The sequence below is a fragment of the Arvicola amphibius genome, chromosome 12, assembly GCF_903992535.2.
Source record: "Arvicola amphibius chromosome 12, mArvAmp1.2, whole genome shotgun sequence".
In the NCBI taxonomy this organism is placed as follows: domain Eukaryota; kingdom Metazoa; phylum Chordata; class Mammalia; order Rodentia; family Cricetidae; genus Arvicola; species Arvicola amphibius.
The window spans coordinates 13139120-13166312 of record NC_052058.2 but is presented as its reverse complement, the minus strand read 5'-3'; the positions used below and the strand labels follow the sequence as shown (position 1 = coordinate 13166312).

Below are 27193 nucleotides of genomic sequence, written 5' to 3'. Positions count from 1 at the left end.
GAGGCCCCAATTGAAGGGAGGAAAAATGTGGTCAGTATGTAAAATGGAAAAAAATGTTAATTAAATAAAATTAAAAAGAGAAAAATTCCTCAGTTTAGGTGCTAAATAAATATGTGCATAGTACATTACTAAGGAGGAAAAATACCAAGCTAGAAATTATGTGTACAGTATGATATTTTTATTTAAAAATAAAAGGAGAATCAAAAGAAGAAAAAGCATTTAGTGGAATTACAGGTTATTTGGGTTATTTTCATTTTTGTTTCATTTTGTATTTCAATGTTTGTTTTGCTTTTTATTATTTTTGACTTACTTATTCTATAAAATTTTATTATGTGTGCGTGAGAGTGTGTGTTGTGTATGTGAGCACATGCCACATGTGTCGTATGTATGTGAGCTCATGTGTATGCATGCATGTGCATGCCGTATGTGTCGTATGTATGTGAGCTCATGTGTATGCATGTGCATGTGTCGTATGTATGTGAGCTCGTGTATACATGTGCATCTCGCAGCACACATGGCAGTCAGAAGACAGCTTTCAAAGCCAGTTCTCTGCTTCCAGCATGTGGGTCCTGGGGATGATACTCAAGTTGTCAGGCTCGACGGCAGAGACTTTATTAACCATATTATTTAAACATTTTAGAAGTGATTTTAGATTTTCATTACATGGACAATACGACTCCCTCTTCACCTTTTTTCCTGGTTCTCATTCTTATGGTTAGCCTACCACTGCTTCTAATTTACATAGACTTTTTTTGAGTTGTTTGGAAGTTAGCTACAGACACAAGGTCATTTGACCCTCAGTGCCTCGCTGTGCTTTGGCCAGCTAGTCAGCAGAGCTACTTTCTCACGGTATCTTCTGTCTAGGTCCCAATACAATGGTTTCTGTTGCATGTCTGTCTCTTTCATCTCCCTTAGAAGGGCGGAGCTCCTCAGTCTGTCTCTCTCTTTCCATCTCTGATGGCTCTGAGAGACACCTATGTCATGACTATCCTGCAGCGGTATTCACTCCGCAGTCTACGCGGGGCTGTGATGAACGCTGCAGTCACAAAATAGCAAACTTACAATATTACGATGGGCTTTTTCGGATTTTTGTTTGGTGGCTTGGTTGCTTTGGCAATGCTTTTGGTAGCTCAATCTCAAACATGAGCTTCATCGACAAGTGTCACGCTATAATGTCAAAAGTTGGGCGTACTCAAGAGCTCTCCACTTGAGCTCGCCTGCTACTTCCTCATGTGCAGACATGAAGATGACCTGCTAGACCTTTGCAGTGCAGCTTGTCTGCAGGTCTACAGGTCACCCTGCAGTGCTCCTGGTGATGCTGAACTTGATCATGTAATTATATCTGCCACTCACTGAAACTTTCAGAACTTTTCTATACATTAAACTGTCCCCAATAGTTTCCCATGACAATTTGTGACTGAATTATTACTACCCAGTTTGCCAAATAATAGTTTTAACTGCTCCCTTTTACTCTCTGCTTCTGTCCCCAGCACCTCACACAGAAAAAGAGTCATGTAATGGCAGGCCACCATGATAAAAAGGATCTCTCCTCTCCGGTTCACTGATTCATTTACATCTTCATATCAGTGTGGCTGTTGTCCCCCTGTACTCATTTGACTGAGCCAGGGCCTACTGTCATTTGTTTTGCTGTTCAGTTGTCCCAGGTCTGACATGGAACTCACCCCACCCCACCCTGGCTTTTTGACATAGCTATATAAACAAGGCTGATCTTGAACTTGTAACCCCTGATTCCCTCCCAAGTGGAGGCATGTACTGCCACCCCTGGCTTTCACATGAGTTGTGTTTTATAAGTTTTCTCAAGTTTCTGTAATGAGTATTTGTGACTTTTTTTTACTTAAGGGAAATAGAAATGGATGAATCTTACAGTTCTGTGTGCACCATCAAAGCCCTCGTAACGAGTGGCAGCTTTGGCACTGAAATGATGTATAAGGTCACAGCAATAAAATGTTCTAACTCTAAGAAGATAGTGCATGCATCTTTAATATTTACATTTTTTATTTTGCAGATTTAGTAATCCAGATATGACGTTAGACCCTGACTTTAGGCTTTGGTTGAGCTCAAAATCATATGGTTCTTTCCCGATTCCTATTCTTCAGAAGGGTGTGAAGGTAAGAACAAACAGGCAGGGTTTCAGTGTTGATTGGCAAGCCCTGCTTGGCTGCAAAGCTTTGTCACTCACTATTCTAAATCAAGAAGAGCACTCATGGTGCGCTCAGGTCAGCTTTGGCGAGGTGGGGTGGGTGCTACCACAGTATGTAGACCTGAATTCAATAACACTTGCTTCTCAAAGAGGACGTTCTGCTTCCAGTTGCTGTAAACCAAGACACATACATTTTTCTTTCCCAACTTCTACTTTTTCCCCTCAAGACACCATCTTGCTATGTTGCCCAGGCTGGCCTTGAACTCCTGAGCTCAAATGACCCCCAACCTCAGCTTCTTGAGTATGTGGCATTTTCTTATTTCTATTCCTCGTAACCATTTTATGGTTAGTTAACTCTCTAGAAAGTTCTCCAGAAGGCAAACAAACTATTTGCTAAAATAACCTTAATTGTGGGTTATGTCTGACCTCTGAAACCCAACTATGAAGACTCAGTCAATCCTGTCAAAGGCCCAGCTGCCTAAAGACTTTGCACCATGAGAAACCAATGAAGACATGGGCAAAACACACTTAGCAAAAAAAACTAGCGACACCTCCCTGCAATACTGCTCCCTAGTGTTTCCCTTCTCCCAGGGCCACTTCCCAACAGCCCTGCCCTGGAGCAGACAGAGAAATCTGAGACTTTCTGCTGTAACTTAAGATGCCCTGTTTACTTCCCAAGACCCGGCTGACTGTGACCTCAAGTGGCCTTTTTCCTTTGGCCAGGAGGAAAAATTGGGAGGCAATAGTAAGAAAGAGGGACATAGAATTTCAAGAACCTTTGTTTTGATCAGGCCCATTGCTGTAGTTCCACTTTAAGAGTATCAATCAAGTTTGGCATAGTGGTGCATGCCTTTAACCCTAGCGGCAGGGAGACAAAGCAGGAGGTGGATCTCTATAAATCGAAGCCAGTCTGGTTTATATCTCCATCGGGAGTTCCAGGTCTGTCTCAAAACAAAACAATGGTCAGAAACCTTCCTCCTTCCCAAAATGATGCACTTACATTTCTAAGGAAAAGTATCCCTATTTCTGTAACTCAGGAGGGGAAGAGGGGCTGCATGGCAGCCATATGTATGCTCTAGTAACGTCCTGGAGCCCCGTCATGCACAGGCACACCTGACTCCCACTGCATCGCCCCCTGATATGAATACACAGAGCTGACAGTTTGATTTTGAATCTAGAAATCTCAGGTTCATGCACACACATATACTCATCCATATAATGTATCTGCATAGCCACATAGTATTTATGTGCTGTGTATCGTAAGAATCACACAAGCTGCTTCATTTGCCAATGCTTATATACATAAACTCTGGAAGCAGGTACCCATTATAAGATCCTGGTATCTCAGACTAGCAGCCACACACACATAATAAAACCATTGCAATTAATCATCCCAGCCACTCCAGCGGAGCAGTCAGAAGCTTGGAGTCTCAAGGCAGTCAGAACCTGGTCACGCAAAGTCACCACTCCCTCTTTCAGTGTGACTGGCTGTGTCTGTTGGCTTAGTTGGTGTCATGTTTTCTGTGGCTTGGCTCCCTGTGTGTGCTGCCTGGCTGGGATCTGGCAGCTCCTTTCCCTAACCACAGCTTAGCGACCGCTGATGTAGCTAACTGACAAACTCCAAAGTTCTGTCCTTCCCAAACACAATGCTTGGGGTCACAGCAACAGGTATCATCCTGGTGCTGTGGTTTGTCTTTCAAATGTGAATTAGACCTCTATGAGTTCAAGGCCAGCCTTATCTACGTAGTAAGATCCGTACCAGCCACAGCTGCAGACTCAAACCATACCTCAAAAACAATATAGGAATAGAATGTGATACAGAATCCAAAATGATCCTTTTACAGAGGTGTTCAAAAGGCAAAAGAATAGCTTAGGTTTGGACTTGACCGCTGTTCTTGGAAATAGCTGTCAGTCATGTGCGTCACTGGTGCTGTGGGAAGGGGTCCCTCCAGTGTGTGTTCCCATCTATAGCCACTTGGTGTCTTCACTCCCTTTTAAAGATTGCCGTGGAGCCTCCCCAGGGATTGAAAAGCAAATTACTTCAAATGTTTGGATATGGCGGGAGCGGAGAAGTAACAGAAGAGATATTTGATAAAAATGACTGTGGACCATGGTGGAAAAAGATTCTATTCAGCCTCTGTTATTTCAATGCCGTGATCAACGAGAGGAAAGCGTATGGAACACTAGGCTGGAACACCCCTTACAAATTCAGTTCTTCAGACTTAGAGGTGAGTGTGAGCACCAGAAGGCAAGGCAGTAGCTAGCACCAAAGATACAAGCTGAGCTAAGCTAGTACATGTCTCCACGGGGCAAAGCATTCACCTGGTGGGAAGGAAATGCGCTGTGTAACTAGGAAATGAGGACTGTAAGTCAGCTTTCTAGAATGCACTAGCAGCCCCACGGCTCAGGCTATACACAGCAAGTCAGATAACCCCAGGGATATGGAGGGGAGCAAACCTCAGTACCTACCCACAGAGTCATTACAAGATGCAACTCAACAGCCTGGAGAGATGGCTCAGCAGTTAGGAGCTCTGGCTGCTCTTCCAGAGGACCCAGGTTCAGTTCCCAGCATCTATGTAAGGGCTCAAAATCATATGTAACTAAAGATCCAGGGGATCTGATGCCCTCTTCTGGCCTCTGTGAACATCAGGCACACATGTGGTGCACAGATACATAGTCAGGTAAAACACCCATACATATAAATAAAAATAAAGATATCTTTTTTAAAAAAAAGTACAACTCAGTGAATATAAGTGAAACATTTTTGATCAGCTCCTGACATGTAAATCACTATAAAACGTCTCTCAATGTTAATTCAAAACAAAAAGGATTACCCTGAGTCACTGGGGCTGGGCAACTTAATAGTCTTGTTTAATTATTATCCTTTCTAGAGCACCTTCTTTCTATTGTGCTTTTCGGCAGGATGTTTTCTTTTATGTTGTTTTGCTTTTTGTTTTTTTTTGTTTGTTTGTTTGTTTGTTTTTCAAGACAGGGTTTCCCTCTGTAACCTTGGCTGACCAGGAACTCACTAGATAGACCAGGCTGGTCTCAAACTCACAGAAAAGCCTCTGCCTCCTGAGTGCTAGGATTCAAGGTGTGCACCACCACCACCACCCAGCCTGGACATTTTCTTTATTGCTAATTAAAAGAAATGAACAATAATGTCTGCTTAAACTTTTTTAAAGTTGCTGGGCAGTAGTGGCGCACGCCTTTGATCCCAGCACTCAGGAGGCAGAGGCAGGCAGATCTCTGTGAGTTTGAGACCAGCCTGGTCTATAGAGCAAGTTCCAGGACAACCATGGCTACACAGAAAAACCCTGTCTCAAAAAAACCAAAACAAAACAACAAAAATTCCTAAATTAGTTTTCTTGCAGTTGTGCTTCTAATGTAGAATACTGCACCATTCTGGATTTTTTTTTCTTATTTGTTTGTTTGGGTTTTTGTTTTATTTTGGGGGGTGGGTTGTTTTCTAGGAAAGTCTTGGTTCTACCTACATCAGTAGGCCCACCTGGACAGGTCTTCCGTTCTTTTGTGTCTTATCTCTGTGTCCATCAGGCATCTCGACCTTCCCGAGAAGTCACATGCACGTAGTAAAGCTCATTATTTCTGGGATTAGCCAAGAATATAAAGTAAAACAGCTGCACATTGGAGATCTGCCAAAGAGTGTGAGCACGGGCGCTCCTATCCACGCCTGTTCAAGGCCCAGGGCAGACAATGCACCATGGGAAGTTCCTGCACTGTGCATCAGAGAGCTGAGGGGGGATATAATTACCTTCCATTCATCTGAATAGAGAAATGAATTTAAGAAGAATCGGAGACAGTGTGCCTTTCTCCTCCCGGTGCGGGGACCAAGCCCAGATCTCATACGTGATGAGTGTCATCCTAAGACACAGCGCTGTCCCCAGCCCAGTATGTCTTAAATCTAAGAAAACTGAAAAGGAATTAACATGAGGAAACTAAGAGAAAAAGTAAGGTAAAATAAATAATAAATGGAGCAAGACGAAGACTGTTGTCACGTATTGTATTAACTGTCGTATGCACAGGGTCCTGGGCCCGGTCCCTAGCACTTCAATGGATAATGTACTTCCGTTACTTTTTTTTTCTTTTATCTGCATTTATTTTATGCTGAATTTATTCCCGTGCCATAAGTTTTCATTTCTCCAGTTTTTTTCTGGGATGTCTTTTTCTTCTGTGCACCCTCCTCTTCTGACTTTGGAACAGTTTGTTCCTTTTCAGTGGAGACCACCTAAGGGTGGCCGGGGAGCTAAAGGGTGGGTTAATCTGGTCGTGAACTCTGTAAATTCGTCAGTGCATCTTAGTTGCTTTCCTCACCTGGATGTGCTCAGTGACTAGAGAGTCTTCAGCTAAGCCCTTCGGTTCAGCATTGCTCTCTGCATTTTTTAAGCAAGTGCAACAAAAATTCAACACTCATTTTTTGGCCACCGACCCTGTGTCCATCCCCACTGTCTGGCCTGGGCGCACCCACCAGTGCCCCACACCAGAAGGGCGCACATGGCCTCTTTAAAGTGACATCATTCAGATATTAGGTGGCTTTCTGGATATGCATATCCTTGAAGGCCTGGGCAGTTTCACAGGGGTCCTTAACGTGGACACGAAGATTTGGATCTCTTGATTTACATGATTTTGTAGGTTTTCTGGGTCAAGAGAATAGCAAACGATCTTCACAGGTCACCTCAGGCCACTTAAAAGATGACATGTGTGTCTTGAAAGCCTTATTGCACTACTGAAAAGAAGTTAAAAGAGATTTACTGGGAATAGAGAATTGGTAAAATGGCTAGGTAAAATAGTTTTTCTCTAGCCAGAAAAAAAAAAAAAAAACAGAATAGTAGTGATAAAGAAAATTGGGAACTATACAGGAACAAAATTAATAAGAAATTTACAGGTCCTGCATAAAGAGCATTATAAATTAGGGAGAAAAGGAACAACATTCTTGATCATTTAAAATGCTGGAAGTCTTGGGACAGCTTCACACAGTCAGCACACTACTGTCCCCAGTTTCCAGATGGGAACAGAGCTGTGAGCACTTGGGACTTTGCCAGGTTACACAGGAAGTGTAGTGAGTGTCATCCCCTTTAATCTCCTGCTCCCTCTAACCCAGCACACGCCTATTCTCCAGGGAAGACCTCAGACAGAGTGAACTGTCCATTCTCCCAGTGCTAACTGCCAAATACAATGCTAAGTTACAATGAGAACTTAGAAGATTGAAAAAAAATCACAAAAAGAAATGTTAAATAAGCTATAAATACACACAAAATTTTTAAAAAGTGAAGGAATTTCCTTCCCCAGACATCAAAATACACAAAAAATTCACTATCCTGAAGTAAATAGTTTAGCAGAAAAGTTAAGTTGGTGTGACTTGGTAAAAAGCGCAGAAGTAGATCCAATACTAAAATTCTAAAATTAGGATAACTGTGCATAGTCATGGGATTTACTGTATGTGGATGCTTTGCCTGCGTGCATGTCTGTGCACCATGTATGTGGATGCTTTGCCTGCGTGCATGTCTGTGCACCATGTATGTGGATGCTTTGCCTGTGTGCATGTCTGTTCACCATGTATGGGCCTGGTGCCCAGGGAGGCTGGAGCTGGAGCTATAGATGCTTGGGAGCTACCATGTGGGTGCTGGGAATCAAACCTGGGTCCTCAGGAAGAGCAGCCAGTGCTCTTAACCCCTGAGCCATCTCTCCAACCATCGCACCCCGCCCCCAAAATTTACTGCCAGTCAAAGTTCCCTCCAGTACAACTATACTCCTTGTGTCTTTCGACACCTATCCAGCCTCTAGGAAGCACTGTTCTGCCATCTATGAGGTCAGCTTGTTAATATATGACACCGTAGTGTTTCAACAGAGTAAAAAGCCATACGAGTTGCCATAGAAACCAGGTGGTGCATGCCTTTAATTTGGTCGTGCACACCTTTAATCCCAGCTCTAGAGAGGATTATAAAATGGGAGGCAGCAACTCTCAGGCTCAGCCTCATTCTGAGATTCTTGGAGGCAGGATCGCCATTTCAGACTGAGGTAGAGGTAAGAAGCTGGCTGTTTTGTTTTTAGAACCTTCAAGTTGAACCCAATTTCTCTCTGAGTTTTTATTAATCGTGCTTCAAAAATGTCTACATGTGCTCAGTATGCAGGCTTTTGTTTTAAAATAATTGCAATAGGGTGCTTGGTTGGATGTGCAGATATGGAGCTCACCGTGGGAATCACATCTCTAATGGTTTCCAGGGTGAGCGCACTAGGACTCACACCGTGGTAACACAAATGGCTCCTGACAGAGACGGATTGAGGGCCAATCTGTGTGCACTTGTGGGCATAGGAGAGCCAGGAAGCCAGAAAGACAGAGGGAGAGCCCAGTAGAGCTGAGGACAGCATACAGCGAGGGTAGGAAAGAGGAGCCAGGGAGAAAGGGGAAGAGGTGGGGATCCATTCATATATGTGAGATCACATCAAGGTCATTTTCAGGACACCAAGAAGCTGCTGTTTTAGACCTTGGTTGTGGGGAGGAGAGCACTTCCCCTCTGCATCCTTCTGTGCCCTGGTACCCAGTGCCCTGAGAAGGTCTGTTTAATTACAGAGGCTATAGGTCAGCCTCAGCTTAGCCACTGTTGGGGGAAAACACATACCCTGAGACTTTACTCCTCTCTGTTCCTGGTTAGCTGGCTGGTTTCCCAGCCCTGGGGCCCAAACCCTAGGGCCTTGCACATCCTAGACTCCTCCAGTAAGCTGTATCCCCAGAATCTCTTTTTTTATTATCATTTTATGTATATGGCTGTACTGCCTGTGTGTATGTCTGTGGAGCAGATCCCCTGGAACTGGAGTTACAGACAGTTGTGAGCCACCATGTGGGTGCTGGGGGTGGAACCCAGGTCCCCTGGAAGAGCAGCCTGTGTTCCTCATCACTGACCCATCTCTTCAGCTCCCCAAGTCCCCTTCTATTGAGTCAGGGTCTTACTATGTTGCCCAAGTTGGCCTTGAATTTATACTCCTCCCGCCTCAGCCTCCAAAGAAATCCAGACTAGAAGACTGTACTTCTGGCCCCGTTCTCTGTTTCAGAGAGAAACTGGCCACTCGAGAGTTGTTGGTGTTGTGTGAAATGTCAGCTTAACTAAAATCACATGCAGAGCTAACAAGGCACAGTGGCCCTCCACAGGTTTCCATAAAGATACTGGGAAATGTCCTCCCTGGCCGGCCAGAAGTTCCATGGAAGGAGCTGAACTACCTGATTGCAGAAGTGACCTATGGTGGCCATGTGACTGATGAATGGGACAAGCGATGCCTGAAGACCCTTTTCAACAAGTTCTGCGGCCCTGAAGTGCTGAAGGCTAACTTCAGTTTCTCTACCGATGAGGTAAGAAGCGAGTGTATCTTCTTAATTATGCCTAGCCAGGTTTTGCTGCGTCCTTTCTGTCTTCAACCAAACAGTTACTTGAGACCCTTTCATTATCATTCAGAACCAAACTAACTTCCCACTGGTCTATTTTTTTGTTTGTTTTTTGTGGTTTTTTTTTTTTTTTTTTGAGACAGGGTTTCTCTGTGTAGCCCTGGTTGTCCTGGAACTCACTCTGTAGACCAGGCTGGCCTGGAACTCAGAGATCCGCCTGCCTCTGCCTCAGAGTGCTGGGATTAAAGGTGTGTGCCACCACCCCCTCCCCAACTTGCCATTATTCTATTAAATGCCAATAAATAAAAAGAATGGTAAGGAAATGGTGTGTGCCCTCTGAAGACCTCCAGGACTGTACACAAAAGCACAAGGAGGCCGGAGCAAGCAGCACGTACAGACCACAGCGCCCAGCCAGTCAACGTGCATGTGTTTCCCATGGGTTGCCAAAGCTTCCGTTGCCCAGCCTGCAGTCAGGGACTCTGAGGGCCACGGGGTGGAATGCACATGGCGCCAGTATGAGGCAAAGCTGGCGTGCAGGAACTCGTCTCCCACAAACGTCCGGGGTAGGAGGCTCCAGATCTCACCGCTCACTTCCCTCACCCCTCAGCATGTCCTCCCTGTAGGCCGCCTCCTCGTGGGCAGGGCGCCAGGCTAGACACCAGCAGTTGTGCTCTGTGGACTGCTTGCTACCGAGGGAACAACTCTGTGACCTCTGACCCGCAGGGAGGGGAGTGTGGAGCGGTAAGAGGACAATGGGAGAGGAGAGGGATAAGGCTCTGCACCAGACCTGGGCCTGGTGTCATCGAGAGGGGTAGAGGTCAGACCCAGGTCGTCTGCTTAGAGTCTTGGGAATACAGAGATGAACGAAGTGATATTTGAAGGAAGCTCATTTGTAAAGCACCATGCCATTACATTCTGGAAGCATGTGATCTGATTTTGATTTTATAGGGGATTGTAGTTAAGAGATTACATGAATCACAGAAGAGACTTTGGGCTCTTAAACATTGTTGAGACTTCGGGGACTTTTGAAGTTGGACTAAATGCGTTTTACATTATGGATACTGTTACAACAGGCTTATGTGGGTCAGGGGGTGGAATGTGGTAGTTTGAATGTAATTGACCCTGATAAGCTCACAGGGAGGGGCACTATTGGGTGAAGTGGCCGTGTTGAAGGAAGTGTCACTGCAGGGCAGGCTCTGAGGTCTCTTCTGCTCAGTGTCACAGTCCACTTCCTGCTGCATTCTGATTAAGACGCAGCCAGCACCCTGTCTGCCTGTGCACTGCGCACTGCCATGCTCCTCCCTGCAATGCTCCCCACCATGATGATAATGGACTGGACCTCTGAACTGTAAGCGAGCCACCCTAATGAAATGTTTTCCTTTAGAAGAGTTACCATGGCCATGGTGTCTCCTCACAGCAATAGAAACTCTAAGACAATCCTCAAGTCAGTCCCTAATATAAAATTATCCTTGAAAACCTTTAAAATTGCTCAGTAACTATAGTACGCTCGGCTTCTGTATGTAGACTTGCACTGAATTGAGTGTAAGTGAACAGGAGATAAAATAATATGTATATTATATATATATATATATATAGTTTGTTTATATATGTAGTTTATATAGAGAGAGAGATTGTTTTTCATTGCAACATACCATGCTAACAAAAATGTATTTCTGAAATCTTACATTTCAATTGTTTTAAAGTCCTGAAACTTTTATGACCATTCCAACTTGCCAATCCATTCTATGTACTGTAATAATCTTAGTTTCTTTCGCTGATAATATCTTTATCAGTGACTTTGTTCTCTAGTGTGTCCTGTGGCCTTCACCGGGTCTTCAGTGAAAGCTGCTACCACCAGCCTCCTAACCATATTAAATAATATGTTTCTCTTCCTGGTCACTGATCATTCATTCTTAATATCTGTATTAGACAGATGTCTATAATTTGACAAATGCTTAAAATGACAAAAAACAGCTGTGCTGCTTTGAGCCTGTTTCAGGACAGGACATCATGACAGGAGCATGTGGCAGCCAGGAGACAAAGACAGGCAGAGTAGGCATCCCAGCATCTCCTTCAGTGACACACCACAGCGCTTAACCTCCTCCCCACTTAGCAGGCTCATCCTCTCCCATGGCACGGCTAGTCACCCCCTTCTAACACGCAGGGCCTTGGCCTCCTTCACATGGCTTCTACAGGTCACACTAAAGGCCCTGTGCTTCGTTATCTGTGGGTATGATTCATCAAGGCAATAGGTTAGAACTCCTTAGTCCTTAAACACCTCCCCTTTCCCAACAAGAAAGTTACATGTGAGTGTTTGCAATGGAGTGGCCCCAAGTATTGCTTTTAATAGACTGTCTGTACCATACAGAAATAGGAGCCTTTTGCATAGAAGATCGTGGGGAGTTACTACCTCCATGCATTGGCTGGAGGAGAAGTCTTACTCATGTAACACTAACAAAGCACCTCACCTTTCAGGGGTACCAGCCAGTGCCCAGCTCTGCAAGCTTACAGGACTGCATACACATTATCCAGTCCTTGCCTGATGACGACTCTCCCGAAATCCTGGGGATACACCCCGAAGCCACACACACCTGCAGTGAGATCCAGTGTCAGAATTTCATTGACAGTCTCACCGCCATGCAGCCAAAAGCTGCTCCTGTCAACCTCATGATCAAGTAAGAGGACACGGGGAGCTGTTATTATTAGTTGGGAAATGCCAGATAAAGTCTTGATAAACAAGTATGATGTGCATGATAGAGAAAACTAAATCCTCCATGTTGCAGAGTCTTTCCTCTGCACACCCACTCACCTGCACTCATGTGTGCATGCACACGCACATGCGTACACGCATACACATACACACCAAGTACAGTCAGTGTAGCTGTCCCCTGCTCGCCCGCTTTCTGCCGTCTGCCCTGTGCTCATTCATTTCTGACTCTGCCTTCTCATCTTCAAGGATTTCAAAACATCCCTCTGTTGCAGGGGAGGGCCCACTGTTTGTCCCGGCCACCTGGCTAACTTACGCCTGAAATAAAAGAAACTGTATTAATTAAAACACTGCTTGGCCATTAACTCTAACTTTTTATAGGCTAGCTCTTACATCTTAATTTAGCCCATTTTTATTAATCTATGTATTGCCACATGGCTGTGGCTTACCGGAGATTTTAACCGGTGTCCATATCTGGCAGAGGATCTATGGCTTCTCTGACTCTGCTCTTCTTCCTCCCAGCATTTAGTTCTGTTTTTTCTGCCTACCTAAGTTCTGCCCTATCAACTAGGTCAAGGCAGTTTCTTTATCCATTAACCAATGAAAGCAACACACAAACAGAAGGACCTCCTACACCATCCCTCCAGCCAGGTGGCTCCCACAGTCTCCCCACCCCCCACGCCACACCCATCACTGCTCCTGTCACACCCAGAACTCATGGGTCATGGGTCAGCACAGAGGAAAGTGACAAACTGAGAACCCATGAGCTTCTGGGCCTGCCACGTCGTCCTCCTCATTCAGTCTAGGCATATGCCTGTTTGGAGATGGAGTCTGGTTAAAATAAAGGGTTTTAGAAACAAATGCACATTTCCTCATGAACATGTAAGTTACAGGACAGTTCTCCCCTCTGTAACGCGGGTTCGGGTTCACAGCTATGGGCTGTGGGGCAGGTCTGTGCCTCACTCTTGACCTGACCCCTGTGCAGTCCCGAGCAGAGCAATGACGACCTGGTGATGGAGATCCTGTCTGACATCCTGCTTCAGCTGCCCCTGACAGTGGAGAACGAGGAAGCCTCAGGGCCCGAGAGTCAGTGCACATTCAAGTTCATCTTGTCAAGTTCAATGTGGGAGAAACTTCAGAGCAATATTGAAGGTGAGCGGTGGCCCTGGGCTTCTCCTGCTGGAGCCTCATCAGCAAAGACTCTGACCTGGATGAAGGTCAAGGGTCTCCCCGGATGGGAGGTGGCACAGAGAGGAAAACAGGGCCGCAGAGTGAGGGGAGAGGAAGTGCAAAGGTACCCCGACCAAAAGTGCAGCAGCAGCCATCATAACAGACACAGCATAGAGCTCTGCTGGGGCCGCTGCCCGCTGACGCTGCCCACGGCTGCTCTCCCTACCCTCTGGCCTCCGGGTGGTACTTAAGACAGTGAGATTTAGAAAGGTGCAGTAAGGCCAGCTCTGAGGAGATGTTAAACACCTGGATTGGGAGAATTTTCCAAGTTAAATTTTAACATCCATATTTCCTTTCTTTTATTTTTGTTTGTATGTTGGTGGGGTGTGCACTCGAGTACAGGAGCCCAAGAGGACAGAGGTTTCAGATTCTTTGGAACTGGAGTTGCACCCAGTTGTTAGCCATGACATGGGTGCTGGAAATCAAATTCAGGTCCTCTGCATGAGCAAAGAGCGTGTGTGTGCTCTTGATCCCTGAGCCAAACGCTGGACAACAGCTTCCCAATGCGCAGTGACAGCACAGTCAGTGACAGCACAGTCGGTGACAGCACAGTCGGTGACGGCACAGGCGGTGACAGCACGGCAGCTGTGGTCCCAGTGGGGTGGGATCCCTTACTGACTGTGTGTCTCAGTTGGGGCAAGTACACTGACCCTGGCACAGTGGGGAGATCCTAGGGTGCATCTCTCAGAAAGCTAAATCTAGTCTTCTGTTCTACCTGCAAGTTTAAAACATATAGATAGATAGATACACATATTAGAAAGAGAGTCTCACTAAGGAGCCCTGGCTGGTCTAGAACTCAGAGATCTGCCGGACTCTGCTTCATGAGAGCCGAACTAAAGATGTGCGCTACCACATCCAGCTGTTTTACAGGATTCTAGTGGTTTAACACGTCCAAGAGAGAGCATATACTTTGTGACACATAAATACTGCGTGAATTTCAAACTTGAGTGCTCATACCCAAAGCTTTCTTTTGGTTTATTTGAGACAGGGTCTCACTATGTAGCTCTAGCTGTCCTGGAACCCACTCTGTACACCAGGCTGGCCTTGAACTCGCATAAATTTGGTCTCCTGAGACACAGCTGGTGCTTCCTGATTTGCATGTTAGGTGTGACACTTGGTATGAGTCATAACAACAGGCAGGAAGGTTGATTAAAAACACTAAAATATTTGCTATCTACATGTCTCTAGAAAATGTCTACCAACCATGGTCAAAATACATGGGCTTCCTCCAACACCTGTGTCCTTCTTTCCCTGTAAACATATTTTCCTTTCTTTTTTCAGGCCATGATCCCCTTATCCACTGCATCCTGATAACCTTTCTGAGCCAAGAAATAGAGCGTTTCAATAAGTTATTATCTGTCATACATAAATCTTTAAAGGATCTTCAACTTGCCATAAAAGGAGAGAGCATCCTCACTCCGGATCTGGAGGAGATCTACGACTCTTTCCTTAAAGTCAAGGTGCCCAGCCTGTGGCAGGTAAGCGGCCAGGGTGCCCAGGCTGTGGGAAGTAGGCGGCCAGGGTGCCCAGGCTGAGGCAGGTAAACAGCCATGCTTTTGGCCTCTAGCCTGAGAGAAATGTCAGTGCTGTACAATGACCAAGTTAACTGGCATGAAGAAATGGTGTGTGGCCATTGTGCTGATGCACTTCAGGTCAGATGTGAGTGAATACAGCCAGTTAGAAGACAGTGTGGCAATTTCTGCCCAAATTTATCTTCGAGGTAACAACATAAATCTGAAAACAGCCTGGCTATCCATGAATGGGAATCTGGTTACATGAACGGAGGTCTGAGCACAAGATGAGACGTGTGCACAGGTCACAAAGACCTCCACAAGGCCTTGGTAAAGTGCTGAAAGTGCCAGAGATGGAGGCTTATGGCTTGAAAAACGTGCATGTGTCTGAGTTTCAAGAATCCCAGAATTTGTAGAGCTCAGTTACCTCGAGCGGTGTCTTAACGGCCGCGTGTGGAGGAAGGCATTGGTTTTAACCTTAAGTTTTGTAGCATTTCGGTCTGCTCTTCTGTCTTGTCTTATTCATATTTTCAGTTAGTATAAAACTTCAAATGTTTGTAAAGGCTGTAAGCTTCATATCCTTAGGGAACAAGAAAGTATTACAAATGGCTGCCACCAACATAAAAGTGCTGACAGATGCTACTTGGGTGGACCTTGAAAATTGAGTCTCTCCTACACTCTGTAAGGAGGTAATCTCAAAAGGCCCCACAGTGTGTGACTCATTGAAACGAGACGTCCATAACAGACAAACCCCACAGAGTGGCTGCCTCCAGCTGCAGGGAACAGAGAACTAAGTGGCACAGGCAAAAAGACCAGGATTTGTTTGGTTGGTTGCTGAAGGTGACTGCCGTACTGATTGCCAGCTCAGGAACTAGTTACTGAATGTGCGCCTCAGATAGGAACGTATAGACATACGGCTGTGTGAACTGCAGGGCGATACAGTACTTCAAAAAAAAGTATGCAGAAAAAAATAGAGGTTAAAGGCATCAACAACAACAAATACTTTAAAAATTGAATTGTGGAAAGTTGAAATGTGACATCTGTAGAGTTCACGCAGGTAGCCTGGCAGGACTTTGGGGCTGATAGGATTTCTGGGCCCCTGGGCTCAGTGGCCTTGACAGCTATGGATTGGAAGGGCCCAGGGGGCTTCATGACTGACCAAGAAAGCCAGCTAGGAGAAAGCTGGGCTCGTTGGTGCCAGTGCCTTGAGAGCTGGGACACAGCTGCAGAAGGCTGCGTGGCTGCATGCTTACTGACAACTGAGCTCAGCTACCTGGGGATGTCAGCTCGGACAAGCGATAAGGGGGAAATGGGAGATGCATGGAGCCAGGGGAGCTTTTCAGAGAGGCTTCATGTAGTCAGCCTGGATGAAACAGTGGAGCCACCAGGAGTGAGGGCAGAGAGAAGAAAGGGCTGGAAGGGCCCAAGCAATAGCTGGCACCTCAGAGAGCAGAATCAGTGGGGGGTGGGATCTGAAAGGAAGTTGGCAGAGAGCTGGGTGCCCTGGGCTGGGGTGAGATCAATAGCATAGGAGGCAGGGACCACTGATTCAAATGAGGACGGAAGAAGGGATGGGAGGCCATGCTCTCCAGCCAGACACCTACTGTCAAGAGAAGACGGAGGCAGCTGAGGACAAGCCCCACTCCCTTTACCCTTGATGTTCGAGGGCTTGTTGTGAACGGAATTAGAGACTGGACAGTGGAGGCCGCAAGCAGAAGGGAACACTGTAGTCAGGAGGCTGGGCCAGCTCTGCTGGGCTGAAGAAAAGGACTGCCCAGTAGGAGATGCTTGTAACTTGCACCAGGCAGCCTGGGAAGTCCAAGTGGCTTAAAACCCCATGAAGACAATATTCAGAGAAGGGAGAAGAGAGGGAGGTAAAAGTTGAAGGGTACTAAACTCCCATGACCAGGACAGGCCCTTCCAGTTAAGGTGATATGATTTCCTTGGTACTCCTTTTCAGACACCGCTGGGTTTTCTGCTAGAAAATGGCATCTCCTGCCAAGGTGTTTCTCCCTGGCAGAAATGTGCCTAGTGACCTCAAGACAAGATTTACAGAAATGACGCGCCTCTCCCTCAATTTGCAGAAGAACGCCTACAGGTCCTGCAAGCCCCTGAGCTTCTGGGTGAGCGACCTCATCCAGCGGGTGAACTTCTTCAACACCTGGGCCAAAGTGGCCTACACTGCCATCCACCATCGGTAAGAGCATGAGCCAAAACTGCTTCCCGTCCCTTCCCCGCTTCGGTGGAGTTCAGCAGTTCACCTTACTATACCCCCTCAGATTCTTGGGGTTCTTTTTTCTCACCGTTTCCTTTTGGGATGATAAAACAGACCTCAAAGTTGGGGTCCCATGCAAGGTCTTCTCATGCTGAGAGCTGGAAATACCCAATATTTTGTCTTCCTGTTATTCCACACCATTTCTAGAAAACTGGCCAGGGAGACTGTGGAATACTGTCTCCCTGTGTGAAAAACGTAGTTGTGTCTCCTTGACCCCGTTGTCATGGTGGCCCCGTGGTAGAAGGTGGGTGCTGACTTGTCCCTGTGCTGTTTCAGAAGGAAGTAAGCCACGGCAAGGAAATGATTTACCAAAGTGTCCCAGCTAGAACACAGGGGCATCGCCATGCAAACTCAGTTCTCTGTCTAGCCTGTGCCAGCTGTCTCCTGTGCCCCGTGGCACATGAGTGTCAGCCATGGGCAAAGTCTGCAACTCAGCAACAAGTGCTAAGATTCCTCAAGGCCCAGTCAGGCATTTCCAAATCCATGGTTTCCACAATCCACACCCTTCCTTTCCCCTAAGAGGCCTCAAACTGTGCCCAGTGTCCATCAAAGTATCAAACAAAGAGGTTTATGTAGGCTGGGGTGAGTAGGGAGAGCTGCATCCGGGAGGGCTGGAGGCGGATGCCAGGACACTTGAGGGGGAATGGCTACTGACTATGCCCTCGGCTGCCCTGCCTCTGGTGTCTCACCAGGTATATGACATTTGTCTCGACCTGGAAACAGTCTTCTACACCAGCCAACCAGAAATTCAGACATGTCACTGACTCTTCTAGCCATTTCGTTGAAGGCTTCCCTGCAAGATACTGGCTCCCCGCTTTCTTCTCTCCACATGGTGAGTACCCAGGACACACCCGCATCTGGCTCCACCACTGGGTCTGAAGACAGCACCTGCGCCAGCCCCTGTGGGACCTGAGCCTATTTTGCCCCACCTCTTCTCCTTATCCATCTTCCGCACACCCAAGGCCCCACTAGGCCTTTCTCATCCCTAAGTCACGGGCTCTATGATATCAAAGATGTAGAACTAAGACTCCTCCCTAAGGCCTACACAAGAGGAAATATTACACCTCGGACACTCACTTATTAAAAAGAATTGATGGGAAGATGTCTGCTGTGCCCTACCTGTTCATCACTAATAGCGGGAAAAGTAGGCACCAAGTGGGCTGTGTCACAGCAGTAGGAAGCCAAGACCCATGGGGGCCTGAGAAGAAGCCACCGCAGATGAGCTTCACCAGAGCAGGAACAGGGAGGTTGGGTTTTTGTTGTTTTCTGTTGCATTCCTAGTACCTAATTTGTCCAACACCAGCAAAGCTAGCTGTCAGTCAATACTTGAAGAATGAATGATTTTCCACATGAGCCTGAGCTAACCAACACTTAGTACACAGAACAGGGAGACCATAACTGATGGCCAGAGACAGTCTCTAAGCAAAGGGCTTCTAACTAAGTATCACTGGAGTGGGCCAGGAGAGAAAGAACAACATTCACACGGGTGTTACAGGCTACCAGCCCTGTTCTGTTTATACAGGGTTTCCTCGGTGGTCTTTGAGAGTTGTTGCTGTAATTATCTGTATGTCCAGCTAGTAAAAACATGGCACAGAGAAGTTAAACAACTTGCCTGCAGACCTGGAGAGAGGGTCTCTTAATTCCCAGCACTGACGTGGCATTTTACAACCTCCTGGAACTCCAGCTTCGGGGCACCTAATCTGACCTCTACAGGCACCAAGCACACACGTGGTACACAGACATATATGAAAGCAAATAAAATATAAAATGAAAAGTCTAATAGGAAAAAAAAGATTTTAAAAAGGGGAGAAGAAAGAAATTTGCCCAAAGTCGTACAACTAAAAGTAGTGTGGAGGACTCTGAGGGAACCGTCCAGGTGACCAGATTTTGAACGTAGCCTGACTTAAGAGTCAAATGTTCAACCGAGGACAGACACAGGGCCCACAGACAGCAAACTGAGGGGGGGGGAGCTAGAGAGATGGCTGCAGGGGAGGCATCAGGGAATTGTTGCAGTGGAGAGTTGGGGGGTTCACAGACACCCACTGTGACAGGGAAGGGATGATTGGTAGATCAGAAAGGTTCATGCTTGGTCTCGACCACAGGGAAATCCTTCCTCCAGTCAAAAGCTGACCGTCGCTGTGGCAGGGGGTCATGGAACAGGAGAGAAGCGGGCAGATAAAAGGAAAGTCAGGAGGCAGAAGCATCTAGCCTTCCTGATTGAGATGACGGGGCAGAGAGCAGGCAGAGCTCAGTAGGATTCAAGGCTGCCCTGGCTTGGAGAGCCAAGGTCACTGAAATGGGATACAAGGAAAGGCCCACAGACCCCACGAGAGAATTGTCCTCTGTCCATACCCTCCCTCTATGCTACATGGGACAAAATTGCAACAGGCAGATCAGCAAGCCCAGAATAAGAGAAACTTCCTCTTCCCCTGCATGTCAGTATGACATGGTCGGAGGAAGTCTGGCACCCTGGGTCGCATACTCACCCGTCTATGACCTACCTATCTCTGCTACCAGGATTACAACATGGTACAATCATCAGTCCCAGTGACATCAGAAAAGGCTCAGGTCCCAGCACTAGAAACACAAAGGGAACAGGGAGCTGGACTACAGAAATAGCCCAGGTGTCCAGGCCTGAAAGTGTGGTTGCTGGTCCCTCCTATCCTCCATCCCACCCCATGTGTGTGACACTATTCCTTAGGGAACCAACCAAAATAAGGATGCCATCAAAGTCCATCTCAGTGAAGTAGGATTACTTCCAGGACTCAAAGACCGAAGCATCACCAAGGCCCACCCCAGCCAGGTGATAGCTCCTGAAAGCTGGAACCCTGAAGCTAACTGGAAAACCAGCAGGCAGCTCAGCAAGCTGCAGTCTTTCCCAGGAAGTCCAGCATGCCCGAGAGCACCTCTCAGCAGTCCTTACTGTGTATTTACACTTGAGGAGGGAAGGACCTGGTGAAACCTGTCAGTTTCAGAAACATCCTGAAGCTTTTGAATTGCTTTCTTCCTGAGTTTTATGCTTCCCTGTGGGATGCAATGTTTCACCTCTCTTGAGAACATTCTGCATCTTTCCAAGCTTCCCCCTAAGAGGGAATGTTTTATCAATACACAGCCTCCCATTACCCTTCCTTCCTGGCTCCTCCTTCATGCGGCAGCCATGATGCCCACCCCACAGGAAACCAGAGGCTTACCAGAAACTTTGGCACTGTTTTTCTTCACAGCCTTTCTTACTGCTGTGCTTCAAGACTATGGAAGGGCCCAGGGAATCTCCATGGACACGCTGACTTTCTCTCACAAAGTAATCCATAGAGCCAGCACTGTGCAGGAGGATGAATTTTCTAAACTTCTTCAGAAGAGGCTCAACATAGTCAGGAGAGCCTTCCAGGTACTGGGTGCCAAGGTGACTGGAAAGGGTCCAGTCTCCATTTTATGACTAAAGGTTAGTCATACAGACCAAATTTAAGTGTTCATACTGCCGTGGGTTCTTCGTGGTTTTGAATCTTCATGTCTACATGTGGTTTCTGTGCCAACACCATGCTGTCTTTCTCACCATGGTTATGTAAAATAGTTTGAGTTAATGTTATATATCAAGCTATATTCTTTCTGCTTAGAACTGCTTTAGCTATCTGTGATCTTTAGTATTTCCACACAAATTTTAGAATTTTTTTCCTAGTTCTGTGAAGATTATCATTGGAATTTTGGTAGAAATTGTATTGAATCGGAATACAATTGCTTTTGGTGATATAGCCATTTCACATACTGTCAGTACAGGAGCATAGACTCTTCCCATCATCTGATGTCTTCAATTATTTTTTTCAACATCTTAAAATTTTCCTAATAGAAGTCTTTTACCTCCATGGTTAGGTTTATTCCCAGATTCTTTATGTCTTCGGTTATTGTAAATAGGATATTTTTCCTGATATCTTTATCAGCAAGTTCAGTTTTGATGTATATAAAACCTATTAATTTGGGTGGGGGATTGGTTTTATGCTTTTGTTTGTTTTTTGAGCAGGGTCTCAATATGTAGCTCTGGCTGTACCAGAACTCAAACTCTGTAGACCAGGCTGGCCTGGAACTTAGAGATCTGCCTGCCTCTGCCTCCTGAGTTCTGGGATTAAAGGCGTGCCCACCACACTAAAAACTATGGGTGGATTTTCTAAATGTTACTTTGTTTCCTGCTATTCTACTGAATGCTTTTTGCTGAAGTTCATCAGGTCTTTCAAGAATGAAATAATTTTATCTGCCAGAAGGAATGGTGTCCTGGTTAGTTTTCTGTCAGCTCAACACAAGGTCAAGTTATCTGAAAAGAAACCTCAGTGGAGAAAATGCCTCCCTCAGGTCTCTTGCAGGCAAGTCTATAGGGCATTGTTTTAACTAAGGAATGCTGTGGAGGGTCCAGCTCCTGGGGAAGTGCTACCCCTGGGCAGTGATCCTGGTTGTATAAGAAGGGCTGAGCAAGCCTTGGGGTGCAGGCCAGGGAACAGTATTATTCCATGGCCTCTACTTCAGTTCCTGCCTCCAGGTTCCTACCCTGCTTGAGTTGCCTTGGCTTCCTTCAGTGGACCGTGACCCAGAATATTTAAGCTAAATAAATCTTTTTCTCCCTAAATTGCTTTGGGTCACGGTCTTTAACACGGCAACAGAGATCTGTCTAAGAAAGTTTTACTTCCTTCCTGATTTATCTCTTTTACACCTTTTTCTTGTATTCTTTTTTTTAAAGATTTATTTATTTATTATGTATACAACATTCTGCCTCCATGTATGCCCACATGCCAGAAAAGGGCACCAGATCTCATTACAGATGGTTGTGAGCCACCATGTGGTTGCTGGGAATTGAACTCACAACCTCTGGTGCTCTTAACCACTGAACCATCTCTCCAGCCCCTTCGTGTATTCTTGAACACTTTATTCAATATGAGTGAAGATCAACTCTTGTCTTGTGCCAAGAAAAAGTGCTGTTTTTACATCTCTAGCATACTGTTAGCTATAAGCTTGTAGATCACCTTTATTATAAGGAAGAAGGCTCTGTCTTTCCCTAGTTAGCTCAGGACCTTTATCATGAAGGTATGTAGAATTTTTAAATACTTTTTCTGCCTTCTGTTGAGATGATCATGTGATTTATCTTTACATTTATTAATTACATTTTTATTGAATTGTATGTTATTGTGTAACATCTTACTCTTTTGGCTTTTTGAAAGGCCTGCCACCCAGCTCCCAAATCACACACAGAGGCTTATTCTTAGTTATGAATGACCGCCTTAGCTTGTTTCCTGCCAGCCTTTCTTAACTTATCCTGTCTACCTTTTGCCTCTGGGCTTTAATCTTTATATCTATATACCTTTCCTTCCTTCCTTCCTCCCTCCCTCCCTCTCTTTATGACTGGCTAAAGCCTGATGTCCTCCTCTCCTTGTTCTCTTGCTCCTCTTTCTGCTCCCAGATTTCTCCTTCTATTTATACTCTCTGCCTGGTAGCCCCGCCTACCCTTGCTCCTGCTTCGCTATTGGCCATTCATCCCTTTATTAGGGTCATCAGGTGTTTCAGACAAGCACCTGATTAATCAAGTTGATTAACGGCGGTTAATCAAGTGCAGCATAAACACACTAAAAATATTCCCAACAGTATGTCAAACCAACCTTGCATCCCTGGGATGAACCAGCTTGGCTGTGATGTATGATCTTAATGAGGTCTTAAAATCAGTTTCCATGTGTTTTGTGAAGACTTCTTGCATCTATGTTCATTTGGGAGAATAATCTGTCGGTTTCTTGTTGTCTTTATTCTAGTTCAGGACCAGCCTTGTGCTGGCTCCACATAAAGAGCTTGGTAATGTTCCTCCCCGCTCTATCTCATGGAGGCTTAGAAGTATCGGAATCAGGTCTTCTTCAAAGCTGGTAGATTTAGCCGCATATCACTTCTTCAGCCTTGCACTGAGACTTTTAATCAATGCTTTTTTTCTTCCTCCTGGTCTGCTATGGATATGTTTAGAGTGATATATTCTAACTTTAATTTCTGTACATCGTAGGCACTTAGAAATTTATCCATTTTGTCTAGATTTTCTGATTTGTTGGGAGTCTTTAAGTTTTCAAAGCATTCCCTAATAATCTGGCTTCCGTTTGTTAAAATCAACGACAGAATATGACAGAATGTGTTGATTTTATTAATTTGCACCTTGTTTCTCGGTTAATTTGGCTAGCGTTTGGTCAATCTTGTTGAATCTTTCAAAGAACCAGCTGTTGTCTAGTTAATGTGTGTGTTGGTCTTTGCATCTCACCCACCCTGCTCTGGTTTGTATCATGTGTTGCCATCTGTGGACTTGGGTTTGGCTGCTCCTTGCTTTTCCAGAGCTTGGAGGTTATTTATTTAAAATCTGTTTTGTTTTTAACCTAAGTACAAGGAGCTGTAGACTCTCCTGTCAGGACTACTGCCTTCATTGTACCCTCAAGGTTCTTTCTGGAAGGGTTATATTCTCATTTCCATTTCATTCCAGGAATTCTTTAATTTCTCCCTGGATTTCTTCAATGACCTAGTTTGGTGACTCTCCTGGCTAAATCTTTAAATTTTCCAATTTTCTTGTGCATGTTTTTTTTTTTTTTTTTTTTTTTTTTGGTTTTTTGAGACAGGGTTTCCCTGTAGTTTCTAGAGCCTGTCCTGGAACTAGCTCTTGTAGACCAGGCTGGCCTCGAACTCAGAGATCCGCCTGCCTCTGCCTCCCGAGTGCTGGGATTAACTTGTGCATGTTTTGAATTAAGTTCCATTTGTTTCTTTAGGGACCTTGGCATTTCAGTGTTTCAACTGTGTTCCAGGATTGAGAGGCTGTCTGCTTCTGGGGTGCTGGGGTAGACTGTCGGTCTGTTTGTGGGGTGCCGGGGTAGAGTGTCACTCAGTCTGCTTCTGGGGTGTCGGGGTAGAGTGTCACTCAGTCTGTTTGTGGGGTGTCGGGGTAGAGTGTCACTCAGTCTGTTTGTGGGGTGTCGGGGTAGTGTCACTCAGTCTGTGGGGTGCTGGGTGAAGTGTCACTCAGTCTGTGGGGTGTCGGGGTAGAGTGTCACTCAGTGTTTGTGGGGTGCTGGGTGGAGTGTCAGTCTGTGGAGTGCCGGGGTAGGTGTCTGTGGGGTCCCAGGGTAGGTGTCACTCAGTCTGTCTGTGGGGTGCTGGGGTGGAGTATCACTCAGTCTGTTTGTGGGGTGCTGGGGTGGAGTGTCACTCACGCATTGTTGTGCTGTACATGTCCTCTGATTTGTAATGCTCCTCTTTTTCCTACTGTTTTTGTTCAATTTTTATGAATTTTCATGATGGGTTCCCTTCACTTGAGTTTATGTTCGGGGGAAGGTCGGCTACAGAAACATCTATGATGGTTTGATACAAGTTAGCTGCAGAAGGTGACACCTAATAAGGTTTGAAAAGAGGAGTCCTAAAGTCCTGGCTAGGGGAAATGTATATTTAATAGTGAAGAAAGTGAGGGGCACACAGAGGAGGTAGGAATGAACAGGTCAGCCTACAGGCTAGAAGAGAAGTCGAAAAGTTACTGTAGATTTGAGAAGGACATATGTTAGATGTTAAGTGGAAAGTATGTAAGAAGGTCCTTGCTGCTTTCTGCTTTACCCCAAGAACCACCATTGGTTTAGGGTGAAGTCTTTTAAATGGCTCTTTGTAGAGTTACAAACCGTGTTCTTCAGAGAAAAGCCCTATGCATCTTAGCCACATTAGCTGTGGTGGCTCACAACTGTGATCGCAGAATTTGGGAAGTGAAGGCAAGAGGATCAGTAGTTCAAGATTATCCTCAGCTACATAGCAAATCCCAGGAAAGCCTGGGCTACATGAGACCAAGGCCAAATCATGGGATTATAACTGGAATCATGTTATCAAATATACAGATTAACATCTCCCATGATTTATAAGACAACACTAGAACAAGTTCACCGGGTGAAACTTGTCATTTACCTAAATGGTATGGAAAAAATAATAAAAAGCATTGTACAATTCCCAAGAAGACTTTTATAGGATAAGTGAAAATACAATTATTTCTTGGCATTTAGCTTGCACCTCCAGACATGGTCACAGTCCGGAAAACTAAAAGAGGTCCCTGAGCACACTGTGGCCTGTCTACACAGCAGTCCATGCCAATGAGCTGGCCCAAGTCAGCAGTGCTCCTCCTGCCTCTGGTCTCAGCACTGGCCAAAGAAAGGCTCCTGGGCAGCGCCTGCCCCTTCCTGCCCTCCGCCCAGGCCAGCAGCAGCACGACACACATGCCATCGGAGCTACTGGCAATCTTCTTTCCGAAAGCTCATCAGGAATCCAAATTTATACTCCAAGCTAAAGACTTATTTTCTCTGTATCAATAATATGCTATAGAATTGTTCCCGGCCTGTTCTCAATTCCCTTGCTACATAAGGGAGCCCCGTGAGAAAGACAGGTAGGTTTGAGCACAACTTTCCGACTCCTTTCATAGTTGCTTTTTCCCCTCTAAGAAACCTTAGAAATTTGGAGTCTGGTTTCACCTCAGCATTCGGGCAACATGAGGCTGGGGCGGGGAGGGGGGGAGGTTGAGGCTCATGGCATCTGAAAGAAGCAGCCTGACCCTTCTCTCTCATCAGGCCCAAGACCAGTCTTCCAATGGAGTGTGTATTTTTGGTTTATTCATTGAGGGGGCACGGTGGGATCCTGAAGAGGAAGTGCTAGAAGACACACTACCCGCTGACTTATGCTGTGAATTTCCTGACATCCGCTTTTTGCCAACAAAGGTAATCCCCTGACTTGGTAAAGAATCCCCAAATTTCTGAACATCCTGTGAAGACTGGTTATCGGCAAAGACCAGGTTCTCAGCACAAAGGAGATTTATCTGCCCCAAAGGAACAGAGGGCAGGGAATAAAAGACAAAGACAGGAGATAGAAAAATAAATAAATAAAAAAAGACAGGAGATAGAGGAGGAGGGAGGACGGGGGGAAGAAAGGGGACAGGGGTTTTTGTCCCAGAGGGATAAAGGACTGCCTCTGGATAGAGACAGACGTGACACATAGAAAAATGGCAGTTTATAAAGGTACAAGGGGGTTAGGATGGGGTATTTAATTTTAATTGGGAATGTTAATCAGGACACATGAGGGGGGGGGCTTTTGATTGCTGGACTTCAATACTTTGATAGCTGAACCTTGGCAGTCAGCCTCAGGAGATGCAAGTGGCTAAATAAGCAAGTAGACCTTGGCACCTCACTTTAGCAAGGGAGAGGGAACAGGGGAAGGCCAAGGCCTGCCAGAGCCGTGCTCAAGTCATACTCTATTAGAGTCCCTTCGGATGTAAGAATGCACTTTTGACAGAACAGCACAATACCATAAAAGGTCTACAACATGCTAAACTGATGTCCAGTGTCACCTCAGGGACATCCTAACGAAAGCTATCACGTTCTCTCTATTTTAACTTCTCTAGATGCCATCTCAACATGCAACTACACTACCATCAATTTAGTACAAAAACCATATGTAATTCCTAACAAATACCTACTCTCAGAAATGTGATCTGTCCATTCTCTTAACTGTGGTGTGACCAGGACTCTTTCTTTTTAGATTGAAGCATCCCAAGCTTCTGACTACACAGACTCAGAACTCCACACTTTTGAATGTCCAGTTTTCCAAACACCTGAGAGGTCAAGAAACACTACTGATTCACCAACAAACTTCTTAACATCAGTGCATTTACCAACGAAGAAGCCTCCCAGTCACTGGATCACCATGCAGGTTGCACTGCTGTGTGAAAAGAATGAATGAAATAAATATCCATACCAAACAGTTTACGTTTGGGCTCTAACCCAATACATCGATACTCTCTTGTGGGGAAGAGCCCTGTAACCTCAGCATAGCACATGTGTGGGAGTCTTCGTGAGTAAACAGTGTCTGTGCCGGCTTTCAAAGAACACTGGGGCTT

The 27193-nt window shown here is 45.7% G+C and overlaps 1 protein-coding gene across 1 annotated transcript in view; it reads left to right on the top strand.

Moving 5' to 3' along the window:
- The window catches only part of Dnah14 (dynein axonemal heavy chain 14), a 215082-nt gene extending 188046 nt beyond the window's left edge, over window positions 1–27036 (top strand). The window contains 12 exon segments of the mRNA XM_042054001.1: window positions 2027–2129; window positions 4162–4389; window positions 9327–9524; window positions 10223–10231; window positions 12042–12232; window positions 13250–13416; window positions 14776–14972; window positions 17090–17202; window positions 17973–18112; window positions 20502–20665; window positions 25872–26018; window positions 26836–27036. Coding sequence (XP_041909935.1) covers window positions 2027–2129; window positions 4162–4389; window positions 9327–9524; window positions 10223–10231; window positions 12042–12232; window positions 13250–13416; window positions 14776–14972; window positions 17090–17202; window positions 17973–18112; window positions 20502–20665; window positions 25872–26018; window positions 26836–27036 — 1858 coding nt within the window.
- Window positions 27037–27193: the final 157 nt, after the last annotated feature.